Raw genomic sequence first — 21,334 nt, 5'->3', positions numbered from 1 at the left:
CTGCTCCGCAGGCTGAGCACAGACCTCTCCCTGTCCCCTCCCGCCTCTCCCTCTTCCACTAAGCTGGCTGCCCTCCTCACTTCCTGTCTCAGTCGGATGCCATGGATCTCTCACCAGGCTAAAACCTGGGTCTCTTTGTTGCCCTCTCATCACTGTGGAAGCCTCTCTGCTCTTTCCTGGAGCCCTGCATTGGTTGAACCCAGGTTCTTTACCTCTGCCTGGGGCAGGCCTCCTGTTCCCTGCTTCTCCATGCCCGCCAGGCCTGGAGGTAGCGTCTCCTTTCCCCTGTGTCCCTTGGTGTGTTCCCAGCCTCAGCCGCAGGTGAGCCACAGTGAAGTGCATTTTCTCTAGCACGTCAGCAGCTCCCTGTCGCTTCTAGGACAGGGTTCAGACTCCTGGTATTTAATGCCCTTCACCGTTGGGCTCCTAATTACTTGTTCCTGCTTCTCTTCAACCACACACAGCAACCCGCTGATACCTGGCTCTTCCTTATTAATCTCTACCAGATACTTGTGGATGTAACTATTAAGAGATGTGCTAAAACATACATTGCTCTGATGACACAATAGATAGCAACACTGTAACTGTTGTAATAGAATAAAAGCAGCAAGAGTTAGTACTTTTCTCCTTGCCTGGAATGTGTCTTTCTACCCATTTTTGGTATCAGGAAGCCTCCTCTACCTCGTGCCACTTGGAGTGGCTTGGCAGTGCCCTGGACTCAGGCTGGGCACAGTCTGAGTGCTAGAAATGCTGGGGTGCCCTGGCGTGATTATCATCGTGCCCAGGGTGTCTGCTTTTCACTCCATTCAGGGCACATCTGCCTTGTGCTCATCCGCAGTGCACAGGAATGAGGAGTGCAGGCTTGTGAGATGAGACACGCTCCCTGTGCTCCGGAGCTCTGTGCTCAGGGTGCAGGTGGGCCCGGGGAGAGGTGCAGCTGATGCTGGTGTGAACGGAAGTGTGTGGAATGCATTGGATTCATGCAGAGAAGGGGGAGTGCAGTCGCTCTGTGTGTGTGTATACACGTGTGTGCAGAGGGAGCACAGGGGCCCAGTGCTCCCCCCCTCCGCCCCATGCCCTGGCAGCAGCGCTGACCACAGCTCCTGGCAGCCGGCCCACCACTCCTTGCTGTCGTGACGCTGTGGTCGGTGGGCTGCCCCGGAACCTCGGAGGGCCTTGGGGTCAGCTCTGGATCAGCAGTGGAAACAAGGGCAAGTGAAGTGAGCTTGGCTGTGCTGTGTGGGTTGTGGCCAGTGCTTGGGCTGGTGGTCAGTGCTTGGCTGTCCCAGCGTCTTCTGTTGCTGTCTGAGCCTTCCCTCAGTGTATTGCAAGGGAAATGACATGCAAGGGACTGTGGGGTTATGTTGCTTTGCCTTTGTAATTACACCGCACACTTATCTGAAATTAATTGAGCTTATCATGGACAAGACTGTCTCCAGCCTCTGCGTGCTTGGCTTCCTGTCCTGTAGGTTCCACAGGTACATGTGGCACTGAGGGTGTGCTTGGTGGCCTTCGGGGCCACAGAAGGACAGTGGTTGGGGGCGGCCCCCCGAGAGTGCTGTGAGCCAGCTCCTCTCTCCCCGTTTCTCTGAAGGTTTTGTCCAGGGGCTTCTGCTGCCTCAGGTGTGTGGGAGACACGTGGAGGTGAGTGGATGCACAGTGGTGCCTGGGGCCAAAGCCCAAGAGGCTCTGCTGAAGGCTTATCGGACAGGTGTGGCACCGTCCTCGTCTTTGGGTTGGATGACGGGGAGTGGAGGGGCTGCTGCAGCGCCACTGACTCTCGGTGGGCAGCGGGGGAAGGGGGATGAGCGCTGGGCCCGCGTGCTCACTCCGCACACACACACACACAGACAGATAAATACGGCTGATTTTCATGTCGAAATATACAAGGCTCAGGTCTATCTTTAATGGTTCCTGCTGAAAAGTAAAAAATGTGGACTTTAAACTTCTAATTTGTCTGAAAGGATTTAGATTTTTAACATGAAATAGCAGTAGCCTTTCCTTTAATTAAATGCCATGCAACATTGGCTGTGGGATCAATGTATTGAAGGGAAAACCAGTGTAATTAGACCTTGTGAAGTGGCTAACGGATGATTAGGGCTCCTCCCCAGGCTGTCGGGAGGTGCTGGCTTCAGGAGGCGGGTGAGTTGCGCTTGGCTTTTCCCTGCTGCAGACCCGAGAGGCTGGAGCTTCCCTTACACAGTTTGGGTGTGACAGAGCCCTGCTGGTGAGGGACATTCCAGCGTGCACTTGGAATGGACACTAAAGCGCCAGGAAATTATTCAGTGCAGCAACAAATGGATATTGCTCTCACCAGTTCCATGTTATTAGACATTTAGATCGTATCTTTAAAAAATATATAAATACTGCCACAATTACCATCTTTCTGCATAAACATTTGTTTGGATTTTGGTTAATTCCCTGGGCCGAATTCCCAGAAATGAAATCAGTGGCTCCAGGGGTGAGAGGCTGGCTGGGGTGTGAAGGGTAGGCACCGCTCCTCTCCTGGGGGATGTGAGCAGGGGTGCTTCTAGCCTTGCTTCTGTCCTGGCGGAAGGTTCCAGAGCTCCCCCAGCTTCTGTGCTCACATGGGGTGCCGTGAGAGGATGCCCTTGGCACTGCTGGGTCCTGGTGTGCTCTGTAATGTTTTGGTTTATGTTAGACCAACCTGAAGCCCTCACCGTTAACAGCTGGGAAAGAAGCACATGCACTTCTGTGAGGCCTCCAGGAGGAGCAGCAGCCGGAGGGAGCGCGCCCACCCCTGGCTGCCTACTCTGGATGACATCACTTACCTGTAAGGCAGAGTCCCTCCTGAGGCCCCACCCCCAGCTGTGCTGACATAGGGACCAGTTTCCCACATGTTTTGGAGGAGACAAAAAACTTCAAATCACAGCAACAGCCAAATGAATCTTTAAACATACAGGTGTAGGTAAAGTAAAAGAACAGAGAATGGTGCGCCATGCAAGCAGCAGTCAGAGAACTAATTGCCATCACGTCAGAAAAGTAGACTTCAAAACAGTGGGCTTTGTTAGCGACACAGGGATGTCTCAAGATGATGAAAGGAGCAGTTCATTCAATAAACATGCGCGTCCCAAATGCGTATGCACGTCACCCAGCCTCACACTGCACAGCACAGACAGAGAGAGACAGGTTTACCACCACAGACAGACTTTGATACCCTGCCCTGAGCAACTGATAGGACAGGTAAAGATCACCGAAGACAGGGAAGACTCTGTAACAGTGTGTCAGCCAGCTGGATCCGCTGGTTTGTAGGTGCTGTGTCTGTGCACTGAAAAATCCACATCCCTTTCAAGGGTGCAGCGCACACTCACCACGTGGACCACCTGCTCGCCAGGACAAGTTGTAGAAAAGGCAGGAGGCTGAAGCAAGTCTCAGTTGATCTGGCCAAATGCTTTAAATTAGACATCAGTAACAGTAAGGTACCAGGAAATAAAAATTCTGATATGTATTTGTGTACTTCCAAATGACTCAAGAGTCAAAGAAATCACAGGGAAAATCAAAGTATTTGGAACTTAGCACATACCAAAATTGTGTGATCCAGTGAGAGTAGTACTGTCAGGGGAAATTTAGCAGCTTGAAATGCCTTCCAGAAGAGAGAGAAAAAGTTTCAAATTAGTGGTCAAAATCTCTACCTTAAGAAACTAACCAAAACCAAGTAAAAGGAGAGAACAATTTAGAGGTGAAAAATCAGAAAAAAGAGAATCACAAGTGAGCAGTGTGAGAAATGAAAGAGGGCACCACTACAGGTCGGCAGACGTTAAAGACGGTGAGGGTGCTAGTTACAGGTCTGTGCCACTGCATTGTGGAGCCTACAGGAAAGGGCGCAGTCTTTGAAACACGGCTTAATAAAACCGATACAAGAAGAAGCAACCCGTTAGTATCCCTTACTGACTTTAGAAACAGTTTGCAATAAAAAGCCTTCACACGGAGAAAAGGTCAGGGCATGATGGCCTTCGGGACGGTGAGCTCTGCCAGCTGCTGAAGGACGAGATGATGCCGGTCCTCTAAGAAGTCTTTTAGAAGCAAAGAGGTAAACACTTCTACAGTTGGTTTTTGTAAAGTCACATAGCCTAAAAGTGAATCAGAGACCAGTATTCCTGAAGAATATAGACAAAATTGTTTTAAAATCAACTTTTGCTTCAACCCGAGAAGGACTGACTGCAGTTTGCTCTTCTGCGGGAAACAGCAGGAAACTCGACCAAGTGTGTGAAACTGTGCTTAGACGTGGGCCAGGAGGCGGTGCGGGGCGTGGCCCGAGAGGGGCTGCGAGCGGGGGACCCTGCTGGCGCTTGGGCTGCATCTGGGGCACAGTGAAGGGGGAGCCTGAGAAACCCAGCATCTTGTGAGTGAAGAGCTGGACCGGGAGTTCGGGGGCTGGCGAGAGGGAGTCATTACAAGAGCTCCAGATGCCTGTTAAGACTGCCATCAGGTCCCTGGCTGAGCACTCGACTGTCTAGGAGTTGGGTGACGTCCACAAATGGGAAAAGTCACCAGGAAGCAGTATATGGAACAGTTGCCAGAGCCATGGGAACTGAGTTCCGGGGGAGACAGAGAGAGAGAGACAGACACACAGAGACAGAGAGACATAGAGACAGAACACGCTGGGAGAAAGTTCTGGAAAATGATAACATCACACTGGCTGGCAAAGGATAAACAGGCACAAGACTCGGCGATCAGTTGATAGTTGGAACATCTAGCGGTCAGCAGAAGAGTAACCAGCTTGCAGTAAAGCAGGAAGACACGGCTCATGGTCAGGAAGAAGAAAAGCTAGTCGTTAGAAACAGACTCATAGATCATCAACAACACCAACACCAGCAGCCAATCTATGAACGGTTCAGTGAAAGAAGGTTCCAGTGCAGGATGAGTGTTTCAGTGCACACTTCACAGATGGTTAGATGTGGCTGATAACATGGAAACACATTCAGGAAACAGCCTCATTGGTCATCACAAAATAACCGACTTGCATCGCTAGTACCAAGTGATGTAAAATGAGAAAGGTCAGCAGCACTAAATTTTGACCAGGTTGTGAGCGCTTGAACCTTTGGTACGTTGCTGATGGGCAAAGTCAAATGGTACCACGTTCTTCTTTTATCCATAAAGATAAACATACATCAGCCATCTGACCTGTCTATTCCACTCCTTAATGTTTGCCTAAGAGAAATGAAAACACACCCACAGGAACGTTTGGAGCAGCTTCTTTAGGGCGAAAACTTGTAACTGAGCTGTGCTTGAATGGGTGGATTTGTCAACAAACTGAGCAGTGCTCACAGAATAGAATACTGTTTCACCTTTTAGTGATGAAATAGGGTTCCTGCAACAGTGTGGCTTTTATAGACATATTTTGAACAAAAGAAGTAGTGTACAGAAAAGTGTTACTGCATGTGGTGTTTATATGGATTGAAAGAACAGGGAAAACTCATCTGTAATGACAGGTGTCGGCAGATATCACAAGGTAGTTAGTTCAGGCGTAGGCAGAATTACTAGAAAAGAGTGATGGAAACGTCTAGATTTTGTTGGAGGGCCTACGTGCAGATTTTTATATAAAATTATACTTAAAATATTATTACTACTCCAAACAAATAACCAACCAGTCAGCTGAGCAGCCAATCCACCAATCAGCCAGCCAGCTAGCTAAGTTACCAACAAGCTAACTAACCAATCAGTGAACTAGCCAGGCAGCCAGCTATCTAGCCAGCTGACCAACCAGCCAACAGGCCAGCCAACCATCCATCCATCCATCCATCCATCCATCCATCCATCCATCCATCCCAGCCAGCCAGCCAGCCAGCCAGCCAGCCAGCCAGCTAATTAGACAGGTAACCAGGCCACCATCCACTCATCATCCATTGTCTATCTGTTTGTCCATTCATCCATCCCCTTCTGCCAGCCAAATAAATAGCCATCTGTCCACCTCCCACAGCAAGCCAGCTTCAGGTCCAGTCCCCTCTAGCCCCTGCCTATGAGTGCGTGATGCTCTTGAGGGACACTCCTGATGGAAGCCTTAACAGTGAAGCTGGGAGCTGTTTCCTTTTCATGTGTCTTTAAGTGAGGTCTGGTCATGTTTCTGTGTGGTACTGCATGCTTCTTGGGAAGGCTGTGGCACTTCCTGTTTCTCTTCTTGCCAGCAGAAAACCTGCTGATTTTGGACAGTTCTTGTACCTGGCCGTCTGGCTTAGCAGCTCTGACCTCTGTTCCCTGCCTGGTCTTCTCGCTTTCGTAGTTGGCTTCTTCCTCAGGCTGGTGGAGCTCTGGATGGTTGTCCCAGTCCTAGCCTCCTGTTGAATCACGGCACGCTCAGAGAAAGGAAGAGAAAGTCACCACCACATGGCTTCCCAGGAGCAGCGGTGTTCCCAGACCTGTTCCATGGCTCGGGCGGTGTTGCCGGTGCACTGGGTCTCGGCCCCCTGAGGCTTGCCTGATGCACTTAGGTGCATGTGGGGTGGGGTGGGGTGGGGTTGGCCCCAGTTCCCTGGCTGCAGGCTGCAGAGGGACGTGTGGCCACTGTGCTCAGCTGGGGTTCTGCGAAAGGAGTGACAGGGTCCTGGATGAAAGGCTGTCCTGGGACCTGTCACGATGGCTTTTCCCTATCAGTTGAACACATGGTACAGGGACAAGCTTTCCTGCATGGACCGTTCCCTCCCCCGGGAGGAAATCCCACTTGCTGTACTGTGCTTAGGCTGCCCCGCTGTGTTTCGGTGGGCTGAGGTTTCAGGTCAGAGCTCTCCGTTGCTTGTGAGATTGTCTGTTACAGAGCTCTTTGAAGGACCAGCGGTAGCACCGTGGGGAGACCCTGGTGTTGCAGGCAGCCGCGTTCCCATGTGACCTTGGTGGGGTCCCCTAGCCCCCTGAGACCCCTTCTTCGCATGACAGCATGCGTGGTCCTGATGGACTCGGGTGTCCTCAGAGCAGAGTCAGATGACCTATTGAAAGCTCTCTGGAAACAGAGGGAGGAGAGTTGTGCCTCCTGCTGTCTGTCCGAGCTTTTGACTTTCTGAGAGCTCGATTAATGAGGAGACAGGTGCAGAGACTGGCGACATGCTGGTGTTCTCTGCTCTGCTTTCTGAAACTGCATCAGCGGCACGGGGCTGTGCGGGGTCTGGCGAGGTGCTGGGAGCGCCCTGGTAAACCTTACCTCCTTGGCGTTCAGATATTAGTTCCTGCTTTTCATAATATCCTTGGGGAGCTGGGAAGATTTGATACTTTTCTGAGATTGCCGTAAAATGCACGTTATTGCTGGTACCATTGCCCAATTATTCTGTACTTACTTTCCTTAGACTGTAGTAATTGGAAAAAGATTAGATGTCAGGTCTTTGTATTTTGTTGATTATACTACCAAAGTCTTCTCTTTAATCATTTCTTTTATTCTTCGTATTAATCACTGGCTCTGAGCTGTTAGAGAACAACCTAAGGCTGGATTCTCACTTAGGGGAGGAAATGATCTGGCTCACTGGTGCTGGCTATGTGTGGTGTAGACACACCTGCACGTGGGCTGGGCTGTGCGGCTGTCCAGGGTGTGAGGACAGGGCTCTCAAGGGGCACTGAGGGCAGGTGGAGTGCGGGCCTCTTGCTCCTGTCCTGCCTCTGCCTCTTCCCACCACTGGCTTTGTAAACCCCGCTCTGATGTGCGCTTTTCTGCCCTGAAGCCCTGGCTGCGCACAGCGTGACTGCGTTCCCGGTTGATGCTGTGCAAAGCCTAGCCTATCTCCAGAGAGCAGTACTTCCAAAGCCGCACCGCGAAAGCCAAGCCTGTCGGTTTCCCGCCGTGAATGGGAGAGTGAGACGGGGTTAGGGGAGAAGGGGGAAACCAAGTATAAAGCTGGCCACCAGGTGAGGGGCTGGGGGTGTGTGACACACAGAGATGAGCAGCAGAGGGAAGGAGGGAGGAACCCCACTGTGCCCAGCGGCTCCAGGGACACTTGGATGTGTGTCCCAAATGCGTGCTCTCTGTTTGAACGGTGATGTTCACCTTCTCTTGTATATTAAGTGCAATCAGCTAGGTTTAGTAGTGCACATCTGTCATCCCAGCACTTGAGCAGCTGAGGCAGGAGGATCCCTGTGAGTTTGAGGCCAGCCTGGGCTACATAGTGAGTTCACAGCCAGCCAGAAATGCATAGGGAGACCCTGTCTCAAAGGCTGCTTCCACCCAAAAAATCAGTCACCGAAATGTTTATAATTTCGGTTTGTTCTGGTTTCATGTCCAGGGTCCCTCATAGTGCTGGTGGAGTATATTGGGGGGCCAGGGATGAGGCTGACCTTTGTAACCCGTTTCCCTTTGTCTTTTCCTCTTGTCCCCAGAGGAGCTGCGGAAACTGAGCTGGTCCGGGATCCCCAAGCCAGTGCGTCCCATGACGTGGAAGCTTCTCTCGGTGAGTCTCTCCCAGTGCACTGCTCCATGAGCATAGCTGCCCAGCTGCTGCGGGGTGGCCCGGCTGCACCCCTGCTGCCTGTCACAGTCACGTGGGGACCCAGGGTCACATGGCATTGCCGTTCTGTACCTCATTTTAAGATTGGTTTGAGGAGGCCAGCAGAAAGTGCGGATCCTGGAGCGTTTTCATAGCTATATTCTTATCTGGTTTTTAGGCTCTAAAAAACCACTGTAGGGTGGCCAGACGGGAAGTGTAGCGTAGAAGGCCACTTCGCTCTGAGAAGGTGAAATTGGGATGTGTGATTCATCAGGGAGTGCAGGGATGGTGTGTTGCTAGTGAGCCTGCTAGTAGAGACAGAGAGACAGAGACACAGAGAGAGATGGAGAGACAAAGAGGAAGAGACAGAGGAAGAGAGGAAGAAAGGCAGAAGAGACAGAGACAGAGACTGAGAGGAAGAGAGAGAGAAAGGCAGCCAGAGACCCGGAGGGACAGACAGACAGAGCGAGCGAGCGAGCAGGGCCCCTGCAGCTGTGAGAGCGGTCCTTCTGGTGGAGGTGCAGTCCGTCTGTTGCCCGAAGCCCCTTCTGGAAGAGTCTGCAGGCGCGCTGGTCACCCCATGCCCCCATGTACTTAATTAACGCCAGCCTGATACTGAAAATGAGTTCATCTCTCAGAAAGTTCCAGACCCGTTTCCAGACGGCTTTCCGCCTGCTCCTTCTTTTCATTCCGGGAGCTGAGGCATAGAGAGCTGAGCGTCTGCCTGACTGGTCTGACCCCAGCACCTGAGAGGCTCTTTCCTGCGTATGGGTCTTTGTGAGTCTGCAGCCGAGAACCTCGTATTCCTAAATGAGCCGCGAAAATTTACTGATGAAATATTCTGTTGCAGTTAAAACTACACCTGCTGTGGTTGCTTTGCATTTTTGTCAGTGTTTTTTTTTAAGCCTTTATCCCCAGTCCTCCTAACGCTGTCTAAGAAAGAGCTGACTCCTCAGATGGGTTTGTAGGGTGTTTTGGGAAAATGCCTCAGAGGCCCTTTCTCACAATTTGATGGGGTCTTGCTGCGTCTGGGAGGAAGTCGTGTGTGGGAGGATTTGTGCTGTTTGTGCCTTTACTTGCACATCTGTGCAAGGGACAGCTTGTGCACGATCTGCGGAGGGCAGTGAGGAGCAGAGGGCGGCAGTGACAGCCGCACCTGCCGGTGGGGAGGGAGGGTGAGGATGTGGGAGTTTGCACACAGGAGCCCGTGGTACCAGGCAGAGAAACACAGGCTGCTCGGGGTGTCTGTTCAGCTGTCCCTGGCCACAGGGGACTCAGCTCAGGAAACTGGACACTGGATCTCCAGTTGTCCTCCACGGGACGGGACAGTACCGCGCTCTCACAGGGACTAGTGTTCAGAGGGACTAGTGTTCCCTGGAGGAGGGGCTGGAGGTTATAACCCAGGGACAGGCTGTCCGCCTCGGGCACCTGCAGGAGGGACGGGCTTGGGGAGCCAGGGCTGTGGGACCAGCAGAGGCCAGGTGCACAGTCACTGGAAGACCGCAGCTGGTGGCCATCAAGCTGTCCCTGGATGACCCCTGCAGGTTCCTCTAGTCCTTCCGTGGAGGTCTCTGCGCTCTGGGGCTTGCAGGCTCTGGATTTGGTGCTGGTGTTGGGGTGGTGTGAGGGTCAGGTCCTGTTCCCTGATGCCTGCAGTGAGCAGAGTGCCTGCCATTCTGCTGTCCCCCGCACTGCATGGAAGGGGTGTCTTTGCCTGGCTCCTTTCCTGCCCCTCTTTCTCAGGGAGCCAGGCCCATTGCATGTGTTGCAGGAGCCAAGCACTTCCTTCCTGCTGGCGTGTCACCTGTCGACTCTCACCTAGTGGTTCTGGCCCTGTGGCCCCTCCCAGGCACGGTCCCCCACAGTACTTCCCGTCACCAGGAATGTGGGGAGCTTGCACGTGGTGCCAGTCATTCGCCCCAATTCAGCTGGGCTTTCTCATGCTGCCTTGGCCAGGTCTTTGTAAGTCTGGGTGCCCCTGGGACCTGAAGAATGGTGGGGAGAGCCCAGCAAGCAGTTCAGGGCCGAGGGATGCAGAGACGGCGTTCCAAGTCGTCCGTGCCTGTCAGGGCAGTCCCAGGTCTGGTGCTTGGGCAGGTTGGACCCTGGGTTGGACGTGGGTGTCAGGTGGGTGCCAGCTCTGGGGTGCTGTGAGCAGGGATCCTGTGGAGCGCCTGCCCTGTGGAGGGAGGAGGGACCTGCTGGGAGCCACAAGGACGGGGTCGGGGGATGCTCTTGACTGGACTTTCCCAGCCAGATCGCACATCAGCACCAGCTGGGAGTGCAGGAGGCACTCGGCCTTGGCTCCCGGTTGGGCTCCTGGTCCGGACTGGAGGCTCGGGGTGTCTGTTCAGCTGTCCCTGCAGAGCACAGGGGCTGGGTGTGATGGGAGTGCAGGATGGCAGATGCTGGGGCAGTTTGCCCAGGCGACTCTGTGAGTGGGAGGTCAGCAGTGGCCCACCCCGGACTGCGAGGTGGAGAGAGATTCGGGGGCTGAGGGCGCTTGTCATGGTGACAGGTGACCAGGCCCCATCCAAGGCCCCTGTGCCAGCGGCCTGTCCCAGTACATATGGACCTCGGCATTAGCTTTGTTGGGGGCTGGTGGGGGAGCCTTACTGCCCCGCCATTTGTGGGGAACTCTCAGGCATCCTGTACCCCAAAATGCCAGTAACCACCAGCATGGCCACTTAGCATTTACATTCCACACAGCCTGGAGTGGCTTTTACAGACCTGCGTCCTGTAGAGAACCAGAGTTTTGCCTTTTTAAGAACTATTTCAGCAACAACCAAAACTAACTACACATTTAACCCTGATGCCCGCGAGAATGATGATGGAAAGATGATGGAAAAGGAGCCTCCAGGCTCCCCTCACCCCCTTCTGGCACTGCCAGGGGTTGGCACACGGGCGCTGTGGGAGGGACGGTCAGGCTTCGTGACACCCGGACAATTTACATATAAGTGTATGCGTGCATTGTTTTACATTTATGATTAGTGTTTTTATAGCATGCTAATACAGCAATTAAGTTTTCTGTACTTCTGTCACTTAAAATTCATTGCATGCTTGAATATATTTCATTTGCATAATTTTTAGTCTTGCTTAATTATCGCAAGGACTCAACCTGCGTATATGTGTTTTCCTTTAGGAACGGGAATGTCAGGAGTGTGTGGGGGGCTTTTCTTGCTTGTGTCCTGATGATGAAGTCCTTGCCTTTTAGAATTTGGGCTGCAGTAGGCTGAGTTATAACATTTTTTTTTTTGGTACTGGGAATCGAACTTCATGGTGATGTGCCCTTTTCTGTTTAATTTAAAATAAACGTTCACCATATTTTTCAGTCACGTCTGCTAGGTATCCCTTTGGGCTAACAATTCACTTGTAGCAATGTGATCTCAGGAAATGACAGACACTACTAGCCGCCATGTTCTTTAGACTATGGGCCACGGGAGTGCGAGAAGAGATTTTGAAATAGGGGACAGGTTTCATATCCTGTATGTAAGCACCTGTGACGGGAGCCCTGCAGCCTTCAGGGCTCCCCTGGGAGCTCGGGGCTGCCACTGTTTCTGCGAGGCTCTGAGTGGGAGATGTGGCAGCCGTCTGAGACCAGGCACAGGATGTCGCTGCGGCAGGAATAGACGTGAAGAGTGCGGAAACCCCTGGACTTGGTGTGCTCCAGCACAGCTGTACCTGCACGATAGGTACCAGCCATGGGACTGTGGTCAGTAGCTCCGGGGTGCGCTCGAGATTTTAAATGCAGTGTGTTGGCATGGAATGTGGGATGGGGAGAGTTTTTGAAAAGTCTGTGAAAAGGACTGGCCGTAAAGATGAACGCCCTGGGCCGTGTCAGAGCAGGAACCTGTGTCAGCAGATGTGGACGCCGTGGGGAAGGAGAGGACACTTCCCACAGGGCTCACCGGCCAGCTGTGGGACTGGGCCAGGCTGCGGAAGGAGGAGCAGACAGCTTCCCAGGGAGGGGCAGCGCCTGAAGCCCCCCGCAGCTCCGGCCACACCACAGCACTCGCTGCTCCTCGGGGAAATGCCAGTTCAAACTGCAGACCCGTTGAGTGGCCACCGTGGCAAAGCTGGGTGACAGGGATGGAGACTGGCGGAAGTTCTCACGCACTTCTGATGAGCGGAGTCACAGGAGCAGTCGGTTTGGCAAACTCTTCTAGAGGCGTGTGTGTTGGCCGTCCACTCCCAGGGCTGCGCGGCTGTGCCTGGTGCTGTAAATACAGGTACAAAGATGTTTAAAACAGAAACACTGACACAAGAATGGATTTGTATATGGTGGTGTTAGGGGACAGTGAAAATAGACGACCGGTCCCTGTTGTAAAGCACAAGGCCCCACGTGCTGTGTTGTCCACTTCTGTAAGAAGCAGGTCAGTGAGAGCATCCGGAGGCTCCTGGGGGGCCCCGGGGTGGCCGCTTGGCTGATGCCCAAGCGATGTTTGCACAGGTGTGCTCAGTTGTGTGAGCTTGCACATTTTGGGGGTTTGCTGTGTTCACACAGAGTTGTGTTGCCTTGTGACACTGTGGTCATTCTGTTTGTGCAAGTGCGAGCTCTGAGGGTTAGGGTGACCCTTTTACTTTAGCTCAAGGTGCATCTCCCTGTTCTGTTTTCTGTGTTTTAGTTTGCTCTGTTTAGACTTTGGGTTTCTCGTGTACAGGAAACCATGTGATACTTAAGCTTGCATGTCCAGTTTATTTCACTTGACACAGATGTGAGCCTTTTTTATTTCCTGCCTCTAATCGTGGCACCATGGGGGGATACTAACCATATATACATATTTATTCGCTTTTCCTGTCTCCTAGGGTTACCTCCCTGCCAACGTAGACCGAAGACCAGCCACTCTGCAGAGAAAACAGAAAGAGTATTTTGCCTTTATTGAGCACTATTATGATTCCAGGAATGACGAAGTTCACCAGGACACGTACCGACAGGTGGGAGCCCTTGCTCTTCTCGGTGTTTCTCTTGGAGTAGTTTGTCTGGTGATGGTAAAGGAAGGAGCGTCTCATCTAGCGTGTCTGTGACCAGGTTACCAGTGTTTGTTTTCCGATACATAAATGCAAACATCTGAAACCAATGATGGTTGATTTCCCCTGGTGATAATACCTGGCGGCCCTTTTACAGAAGTTCAAGGGTATTCAAGACTGGAGGTGTGCATTAGACGCCCGAGGTCTGCTCAGCAGTGTGACCGCCGCAGGGTGAGGATGGTGGGTGTTTTGCGTCCCTGAGAGCTGCCTCCTGAGGATCCGAGTCTGTGCTGCCCTGACCTGTTTATTCCTGGCACTGTGACAGGGGGCTCCCGGGGCTGGTGGGCCTTGTGCTCTCTGGTATGGTCAAGTTAGGGGCTCTGAGGTGAGTGCAGAGAGATGAGAGGTGTCCTGGTCACCTTAGACTTGACGTGATGAAACTCAGGCCATAGCCAAAGGTGTAGCCAGTTTATTCTTTTGCCCCTTAGTTTGATAAAAAATGGGTATAATTACATTTTCTTGAGCAGTCAGTCAACAGATGATACTCATAATGGGGAAAACACTTAAAATTGATTTGCAGTTCACAGCACACCCAGAATTGGCTGTTAGAATCGCTCTCTGAGGACTTTGTAATTCTGAGTTTCTCTGCGATGTGTGAAGTCAGAATGGCTTGGTTCTCAGGTGGTTCGATCGTCTTGTGTCTGCAGTCAGCTTCGGCTTTCGGAGGCTCTCAGTGTTTCCCTTCGCAAGCTCTGTTTCTGGGGGAGGGCTATGCCAGGTCTCCCTGTCCTGCTGGCACAGCCTGCCCCTTGTTGCTTGGGGTGGATCTGTATCTCCAGTTCTAATCAGAGGTTCTCTAGGGGGAGCAGGTTCTTTGGAAGCGTCCTCCTGTCTGTTGGCCTCCCTGGGGCCAGCAGGAGGCACAGTGGCTTGTGGAGGAGGGAAGGGGCTGGGCAGGGCCCACTCAGCCCCTGCAGGCAGCTCTGCCCTTCCACCTCACACTGGGGGCTAACACCCAGGAACCCCAGGGACCTGATTGGATGCAGATTGTGTTTGGATTTGGGGAAGGAAATTTTAGCGGACCTGCTTTATTTTTTCTCTTTCTTCAAAATGGGTAAATTTGGTATTGTTTTGAACCTGGTTTCCGTACGTTTTTATGTGAGGGGAAGGCTCACAAAGGAGGGCAGTGGCAGGGTTTGAGGGCCGCTGGAAGGGAAGTTAATTGCAGGCAGGCTGCACACCTCTTGACTTAGTTACTGTGATAAGTAATAAAAAGATCCTGTTTTATTTTGAATTCCTCAAATTTTTGTGCACTGACATAAATGAGAAAGTGTGATGCCAGGCGCGGTGGGCTTGCCTGTCTGCCTGATTCTCTGTGCTGGGCTTGGGGCTACACCCTGCACTTCCAGGGTGGTGATGTCCTGCTCCAGTGGGCGGCAGAGGGATAGTGGCCACAGCCCATCCCTCAGGCATCTGGTCTTTTACCCATTCATGGATGTCCTGCCGAGGCCACGCAGAGCTGCTTGTAGTGAAAGATTTCTCTTGCTTCCCTCTGGGGCCACGCCACAGCCTGTCGTGGCCTTGTCCCCCTTGCCCAGGCCCATGCACTGTGGAGGCAGACCAGGGGAGGGAGTGGTCACAGTCCTGCCCACCTGGCCCTGTGCAGTTCCCCTCCCCTTGGTGGCGGGTGCTCTGTGCTGGCCATGGCATGTGTACATTGCCTGTGGTCCTGCATTAGGTGGCCAAGCAGGGCACATGGAGGTGGATGAGACCCAGTTCCTGTCCTGCAGGAGCCCTGGTGCTTGTCTGGGGACAGTGTGTGCCCAAGTGGCTCTGCCCAGAATCAAGTCACTGTAGGGAGCCATGTGCTGTGTGTAGCCCTCCAGGACACACTGGCAGTCAGCATGGTGGCCCCTGTCCCCTGCCTGCGACAGGGCTCCTCCTTGTGTCCACCAGGCTGCAGGGTGCCGTCACCCATGCAGTGCTGTGTGTCGTTGGTGCACATGTGTCTCAGCTGGTCCTGTAGGCCGGGGGCCACAGGCATCCTTGATCTGCACCAATGGCCCTTGGAAGGGTGCAGAGTTGGGCATCTTACAGATCAGGAGGCTGAGCTGAGCCAGGGTGGTTGAACCTGCAGCCTAGCCCAGCAAGTACATAGCGAGGTGGTCACCGCAGGCTCCCCACCCTGTGCTCGGCCAAGAGGGGCCTGGAGTGACACAGCCACAGAGACCCTCTGGCTCCAGATGTGTGTCCTCTCAGCCTGCTGTGCTGCTGTTGGCCTGGAGAATGGGAGCAGTGGCCGGCGTGGGGCATCCTTATGGGACAGGTTGTGAGCACCAGCCTGCGATGCCAGCTGTGAGCTCTGCATCCCTTTCTGGTTTCTTCATGAACCCTGGCGTGCCCTCCTCTGCAGCGCTGGGAGCATTGTTATAACTCATGTCAGATGGAGACCAGGCAGGAACTGGCAGATACCAGCAGAGATGTTCAAATGCTTCCTTGGAAAAGTCTCCCAGACTCCCCGAGGACCTTGTGAAGTAGAGGAAAATGTGGCCAGTGTTCCAAGAAGGCGCTGTCACTGCTGAAACCCTGTACACTATTGATGTACTTGAATTGCTCTCTTGTGTCAGAGGCTGAAAATCAATGTTTACTAATTGCTATGGATTATGTTACTAAATAGCTGAGGGCCTGCTCCACTCCTAACCATGCAGCAACCCATGCTTGCTTGGGAAAGTGTCAGGCAAACCTGTCAACCTCGGACTGGTGAGCCTCGGTCAGCTGGCCTGTGCTTCTGTACGGCCCCTCTTAAGTAGGACTTGGTGACAGGGATCGGTGTCCTCAGAGAGAGAGCAGAGGAAGGGGCACTCAGTGCTGCTCTTTGAATCATGATGCTTGTAATGGTATTTGCCATGCTTCCCACTAAATGCTTCTTTCTCCTGCTTCTCCAGATCCACATAGACATCCCGCGGATGAGCCCCGAAGCGTTAATTCTCCAGCCCAAGGTGACGGAGGTAAGAGGAGGAGCCTTGACCGGAAGTCCATGCTGTCTGTCTGTCTCTCAGTCTCTGTGAAGGACCATGCTCACAGTACCAGCAAGACAGTGGGTACACTTGAGGGGCATTACCCAGAATCAGGTGCAGGGCGGCCAGTTTCTGGACAGTTTCCCTTCGTGGACATAGGAGTTGCTGATTGTCCGTAAAGTTTGTAATATATATGTGTGTCTGGTGTAAACTCATGGTGTTACGCCAGCCTTAAGGACTGGAACCTGGCCAGCATTGGACTCCGTGCTCACGCAAACTCGAAGCTGAGCCTGGTGTTGCAGGCGGGTCTGGACTGGCCTGGCTCCTGTGTGCGCTCTTCCCCTGGGAGGGTCCTGCGGCCTCCCTCCCTCAGAGCTGTAGTGGCTGGGGCTCAGGCTCCGCAGTGTGATCCCGCCTCTCTCTGCTGCCTGCGGGAGCTAGTTGCGTCATGGCCCGCTGTCCCGGTCACCCCAGCTTTCCCGGCCTTCCTCCCACTGTTGGCTGCTCAGCCGACTCTCGGGCATTGTGAGCCTGGTGTCACGCGCACTGTGGCGTCCAGTGGCACAGGTGCCCTGGCCGGGCTTTCTCCAAGAGGTTTCAGAGGCGCGTGGCTGTGGCCTTCCCAGGACGCCAGTGTGCTTCCCAGGGGCTTCCCCAGAGAACCCCCCTGTCAGGGCTCGCTGCCGCCGCCCTGGTGGACACTCTTGTCACGCCCAAAGCTTTCGTACCTGGGATCACTGGTAGAGTGATGGTTCTCTGGGTTGCCTGACCTGCACCACCCACTTGCGAGCTGTCGATCTTTGTAGCTTTGGGGTGACAGTGGTCAGCCTGTGTGCTGCGGGTATCTTCTCCCTTCCTTGGCCAGTGTCTCCCTCTCTGCTTGGTAGCCCGAAGAGAGCAGTTGTTAAGCTTAGTGTGAAGCTGGCGGTCTCCTGGTTACGCCGAGGCGCTTTACTAAAGCAGTGTCCTCCTGCACGCACCTTGCAAGCTGTCCTTTGGTGTTTTGATCTAACGTCCTACTTTCCCACCTCCGTGTTTCATCTCTCTGCACTGATAGCTGTGTCGACAAGACCAGGTCCGTCCTGGTGCCACCTGTGGACCCTGGCTCACCTCTCCCTGTTCCTTGTGTCACCGCTGCTGTTTTGGGTCCTCTGGTTTGTCCCAGTGTGCAGTTGTCTGTGCTTAGCAGGACGCTTGGTTAACTAACCTGGCTTCGTGATGTCTTAGGATTCGGGGGAGGTGGGGGCTCGCATCCGCCTTCGTCCTCCTCAGAATCCCTTGCGTAGCTTTGCTCTTTGCTGTTTGGCTGAAATCTCAGAGTCAGATCATCGTTTTTTTGTTGTTAAGGTCAGTTTGATTTATACTTAAAATTACATTGACTCTCCAGATCCACTTGGGGGAACTGGCATCTTTATGAAATTTAGCTTTTATTGTTACGAAATGCTGGTTTCCTATTCTTTTAGGCCATGTTTATGCCTTGGAGTGAAGTGTTTAATACCTCGCGTATAGAATCTTGTTTGTGCTTTCTTATATTTATTCTTGATTTCATACTTTTTGTTGCTGAAGTAGGTGGCGTTCGTCAAAGTGGAATTTTCTTACTGTTTGAATTAGTCTGTCATTTTGCATCTGATTCCTTTGGTAAACACACTTTGAAATGCTGGCGTCTCTTTTCTGTGCAGTAAATCTGATTAAAGACATTCTGAGGTTAGGAAAGCCCGGGGTGCGACGGGTCTGGTCTCGGGTGCACAGCGGCTCTGAAAAGGGCCTCTCCTCGGTGCCCTTCCTGGGCTGAGCTCGTTGCCTCTGCAGATGCTGCCTCTGCAGACGGGAGATAATACCTGCACAGCCTGACCTGCTTTGTACTTCATTTTAAAGTGGTTTACGCGTGCGCATTTCCACCCTTCTACTCGCCACTTTCTTAGAGAGCTTACCTAAGCCTCTTGGTCCCAGATAGTGGCTCCTGAGGTGCCCGTTGCTGTCAGCAGGGCCTGGGAGTGGAGGGTGGGGAGCAACTCCCCTCTAGGCACGGGTGCTCTGCCGGTCAGGTCTGAGGGGACTGTGCACCCTGGGCGGGGGCCTATAGGGAGGGCGTGGGGCTCGTGCTGGCCGCTTTGGGTGCTGAGTGGACCCTCGAGCCGGCCTGGCTTTGGATGGGGTGGCGATGAGCAAGGGCCCAGACCCCTCCCCCAAGGTCTTGGAGAGCTGGTCTCCCCTTGGCAGGGTGCCGTTGTGATTTCTCCCATTGTGGAGGTTTGGCCAGGTGCATCTTTCGGTGACAGCAAATCCATAACAATCTCCATGTCACAAGTGGGGAGTCTATTAGCATCTCCAGCGAGTCCTCTGCCAGTGAATTAGCCGCTCCTCTGTTCGGCTTGAGCTCGAGGGCCCGGCTGGCTGCTTAGCGCTCTGCCTCACGTCTGCACTCCCCTGGCTGGAGTCACAGCCAGACGCCGGGAGGAGGGCACGCGCCCCTTCAGCACTGCTGCCTGTACCCCGGGCTCGCCGTCGTGTCCAGCTGTGTGGGAGCCAGGGCCGTCACCTCAGGAGCTCTGCTGACATGCGGGCTTCCCTCTGCTCAGCGGGGATTTCTGCCTGAAGTTCTCTTCCCCCACCGCGTGTCTGTGCCATGTGCTCAGCACCGATGGTCGGCTCTGTGCTGGGCACGGCCTCCTTGCTCTCCCATCACCTTTCTGTCTGTCTCTAGTTCTGTTTTCCTCATCTTACATTTGTTTTTAAAGTTTTGAGACAGAGTCTCACTGTGTAGCCCAGGCCGGCCTTGAGCACATGGGACACTCCCGCGGTGGCCTCCTGTGGCTGAGGTTACAGGTGTGGTCACTGGCTGCCCTGTCCTTCCTTTCTCCTTCCGGCTTTGCCGACGTCTGGGGCGCAGACGGTGAGCTCTGCCTGTGTCAGGCTCCCGCGGGTGTGTTCTGCTGCCTGTGTGCAGGAGCGCTCACCAACACAGGGGTGTGTTGGGAAACCCTGTTCAAGCGTGGCATTGGGGCCTTTCCTGGGGATACGCTGGTCACCTGCCTAGGGCCTTTTCCTCTTCATTGTCCTTTTTCTTTGCTTTCTGGTGATCTGCTTTTTAGGCATTTCACAAATCACAGAAGTAAGAGCCCTTTTCCAGTTAGCCGTGGAGCAGCGGTGTCTGTTTCCGTGTGCACAGACAGCCAGGGAGCCTGCGGGCCTGGGAGGCCCAGTTCTCCTCTCCTGCTTAGAATCAGTGCGGAGCCTCTGTGACCTAAAGGAAGGGCCTTTTCTAGGCCGCAGATCCTGGCAGATGCTTCCCTTGTGGTGGCCGGTTCCCCAGCCGTGGAGCAGGCGGCCTGCACGGGGCTGGCCGGGGGTCTGCATGCAGGGTAGGGCCCAAGTCCTGCTGGGCAGCCTGTGTCTGCTGTGCTGTCCTTTGCTGGCCACCTACCCTGGTGACCCCAGGGCCTGGACAGGTCCCTCTGGCCTGGGCACTACCCACTCCACTCTGTTGGCCTGGGAGTTGCTGGCTGAGCCTCACTTGGGTGTTTTCTGTCCCAGGCACCGCAAGTCCATCAAGGGACCTGAGTGAATGAACTGTGTGGCTGGGGTCTCCCCAGAGCCTGGGAGCCCTGTGGAGCCAGGAGGTGGCCCTGTTTCCCTGCCCACCAGTGTCTTCTGGCACCTTCTGCCATCTAGTCGCTCTTCTCCCTGCATGGGCATTCTTGGTGGCAAGCACAGGTGCCAGGTGACCCCGAGACCTGGGCGGGGGCGCTGGGACCCAGTGTCCTCTGTGTCCGCTTTGTCCTTCAGGACCGAGGCTGCCGTGACCGGAGCCCCGGAAGTCACACGTGCCGTGCTCTGATCAGTCCGTCCCTCCTCCGGGCACAGGCCGGGTCCCAGCCCCGGAGCTTCCCTCTTAGTTTTATAGGTGAAAACATTGGAGCAGAAGAGTGTTTCTCACATTTGTGTCTAACTTCAAGAAAAAGTTAAAAATTTAGTTTCAGCTCTCCAGTGTCAAGCTTAAAAGCAGAAGGAGCTGGGGTCGCCAGGCTGTTTCGTCCCTCACAGATTTGAAACACGTCTGTTACCCGTTTCCTCTGTGCCTGCTGCCTGCGCGGACTGCCGTGGGTGGGTGCCCAGCTCTCCCCTCGCGGAGGAGCCAGGCGGCCCTCCGTGTGAGACGTGCTCTCCTGCCCGCCGTCCCGAGGTGTCCGGGTTCTCCCGAGTTTTACTGCCTTCCCGGTGGAGGAGCGGAGCCTCCCCGAGCTGCCTGCGCTGTTCCCTTCCAGGTTGCTGCGGGACAGCACCGTCCGTCCTGTCCTCTCGGGTGCTGCTGTGGGCGCCCGCAGGCAGGGCTCCTCCTCCCTCCTCTGGCCCGTCTCTCCTGTCCTGTCCCGCCTCGCCTCGCTGGCTGTGGCGCTGTGAGCCTGGTGGGACAGCCCACGCACACCGGCACCTGTGACCTTAGCTGGTGTGTGTTACGGGCCATGTTTAGGTTTCAGGAAATCTCAGGAATTAAGTCGAGCCTGTTGGGGTTAGAAGAGAATTATTTTGTTTTTGGATGTATTCAGTTCTCCTGATCTTTTCTACATTTGTTAAGTTTATTCATGGGTATAGCTTTATAAATGCTGTCCTTTGAAATTTTAATTTCTTTCTTTTCTTTTTTTGTCCTTTTGAGACAGGGTCTCGCTATGCAGTTCAGCCGCCTTGGGCTCACTTTGTCGCCCACTCTGGTCTCGAACTTACAATGATCCTCTTGCCTCAGCCTCCCAATTACAAGATAACAGGGGTGCACTGACCATACCTAGCTGGAATTTTTAATTTCATTGTTTTATTTTTTATTGCCAGTTTATAGACATGCAGTCGACTTTCCTCAGTTAATTTTTTTTTTTTTAGCAAAATGTGTCTTACAATCACAAAATGAGCAATCCGGCCTTTTTCCAGCCTCCG

General features: G+C 53.6%; 1 protein-coding gene across 3 annotated transcripts in view; it reads left to right on the top strand.

Annotated features, from left to right (window-relative positions):
- Window positions 1-21,334, top strand: part of Tbc1d22a (TBC1 domain family member 22A) — a 288,301-nt gene that overhangs the window by 70,530 nt on the left and 196,437 nt on the right. For all 3 annotated transcript variants that reach the window (XM_003461946.5, XM_063243789.1, XM_063243788.1), the window contains exons 5-7: window positions 8,317-8,387; window positions 13,230-13,358; window positions 16,337-16,399. In XM_003461946.5, the coding sequence (XP_003461994.2) occupies window positions 8,317-8,387; window positions 13,230-13,358; window positions 16,337-16,399 (263 nt within the window). The remainder of the gene's footprint in view (window positions 1-8,316; window positions 8,388-13,229; window positions 13,359-16,336; window positions 16,400-21,334) is intronic.

Source organism: Cavia porcellus, unplaced genomic scaffold (genome assembly GCF_034190915.1).
Source record: "Cavia porcellus strain 051 isolate PalLab524CR breed Dunkin Hartley unplaced genomic scaffold, mCavPor4.1 scaffold_40, whole genome shotgun sequence".
Taxonomy (NCBI): Eukaryota; Metazoa; Chordata; class Mammalia; order Rodentia; family Caviidae; genus Cavia; species Cavia porcellus.
Note: the sequence above shows the minus strand (reverse complement) of the source record. Positions and strands in the feature narration are given on the sequence as shown.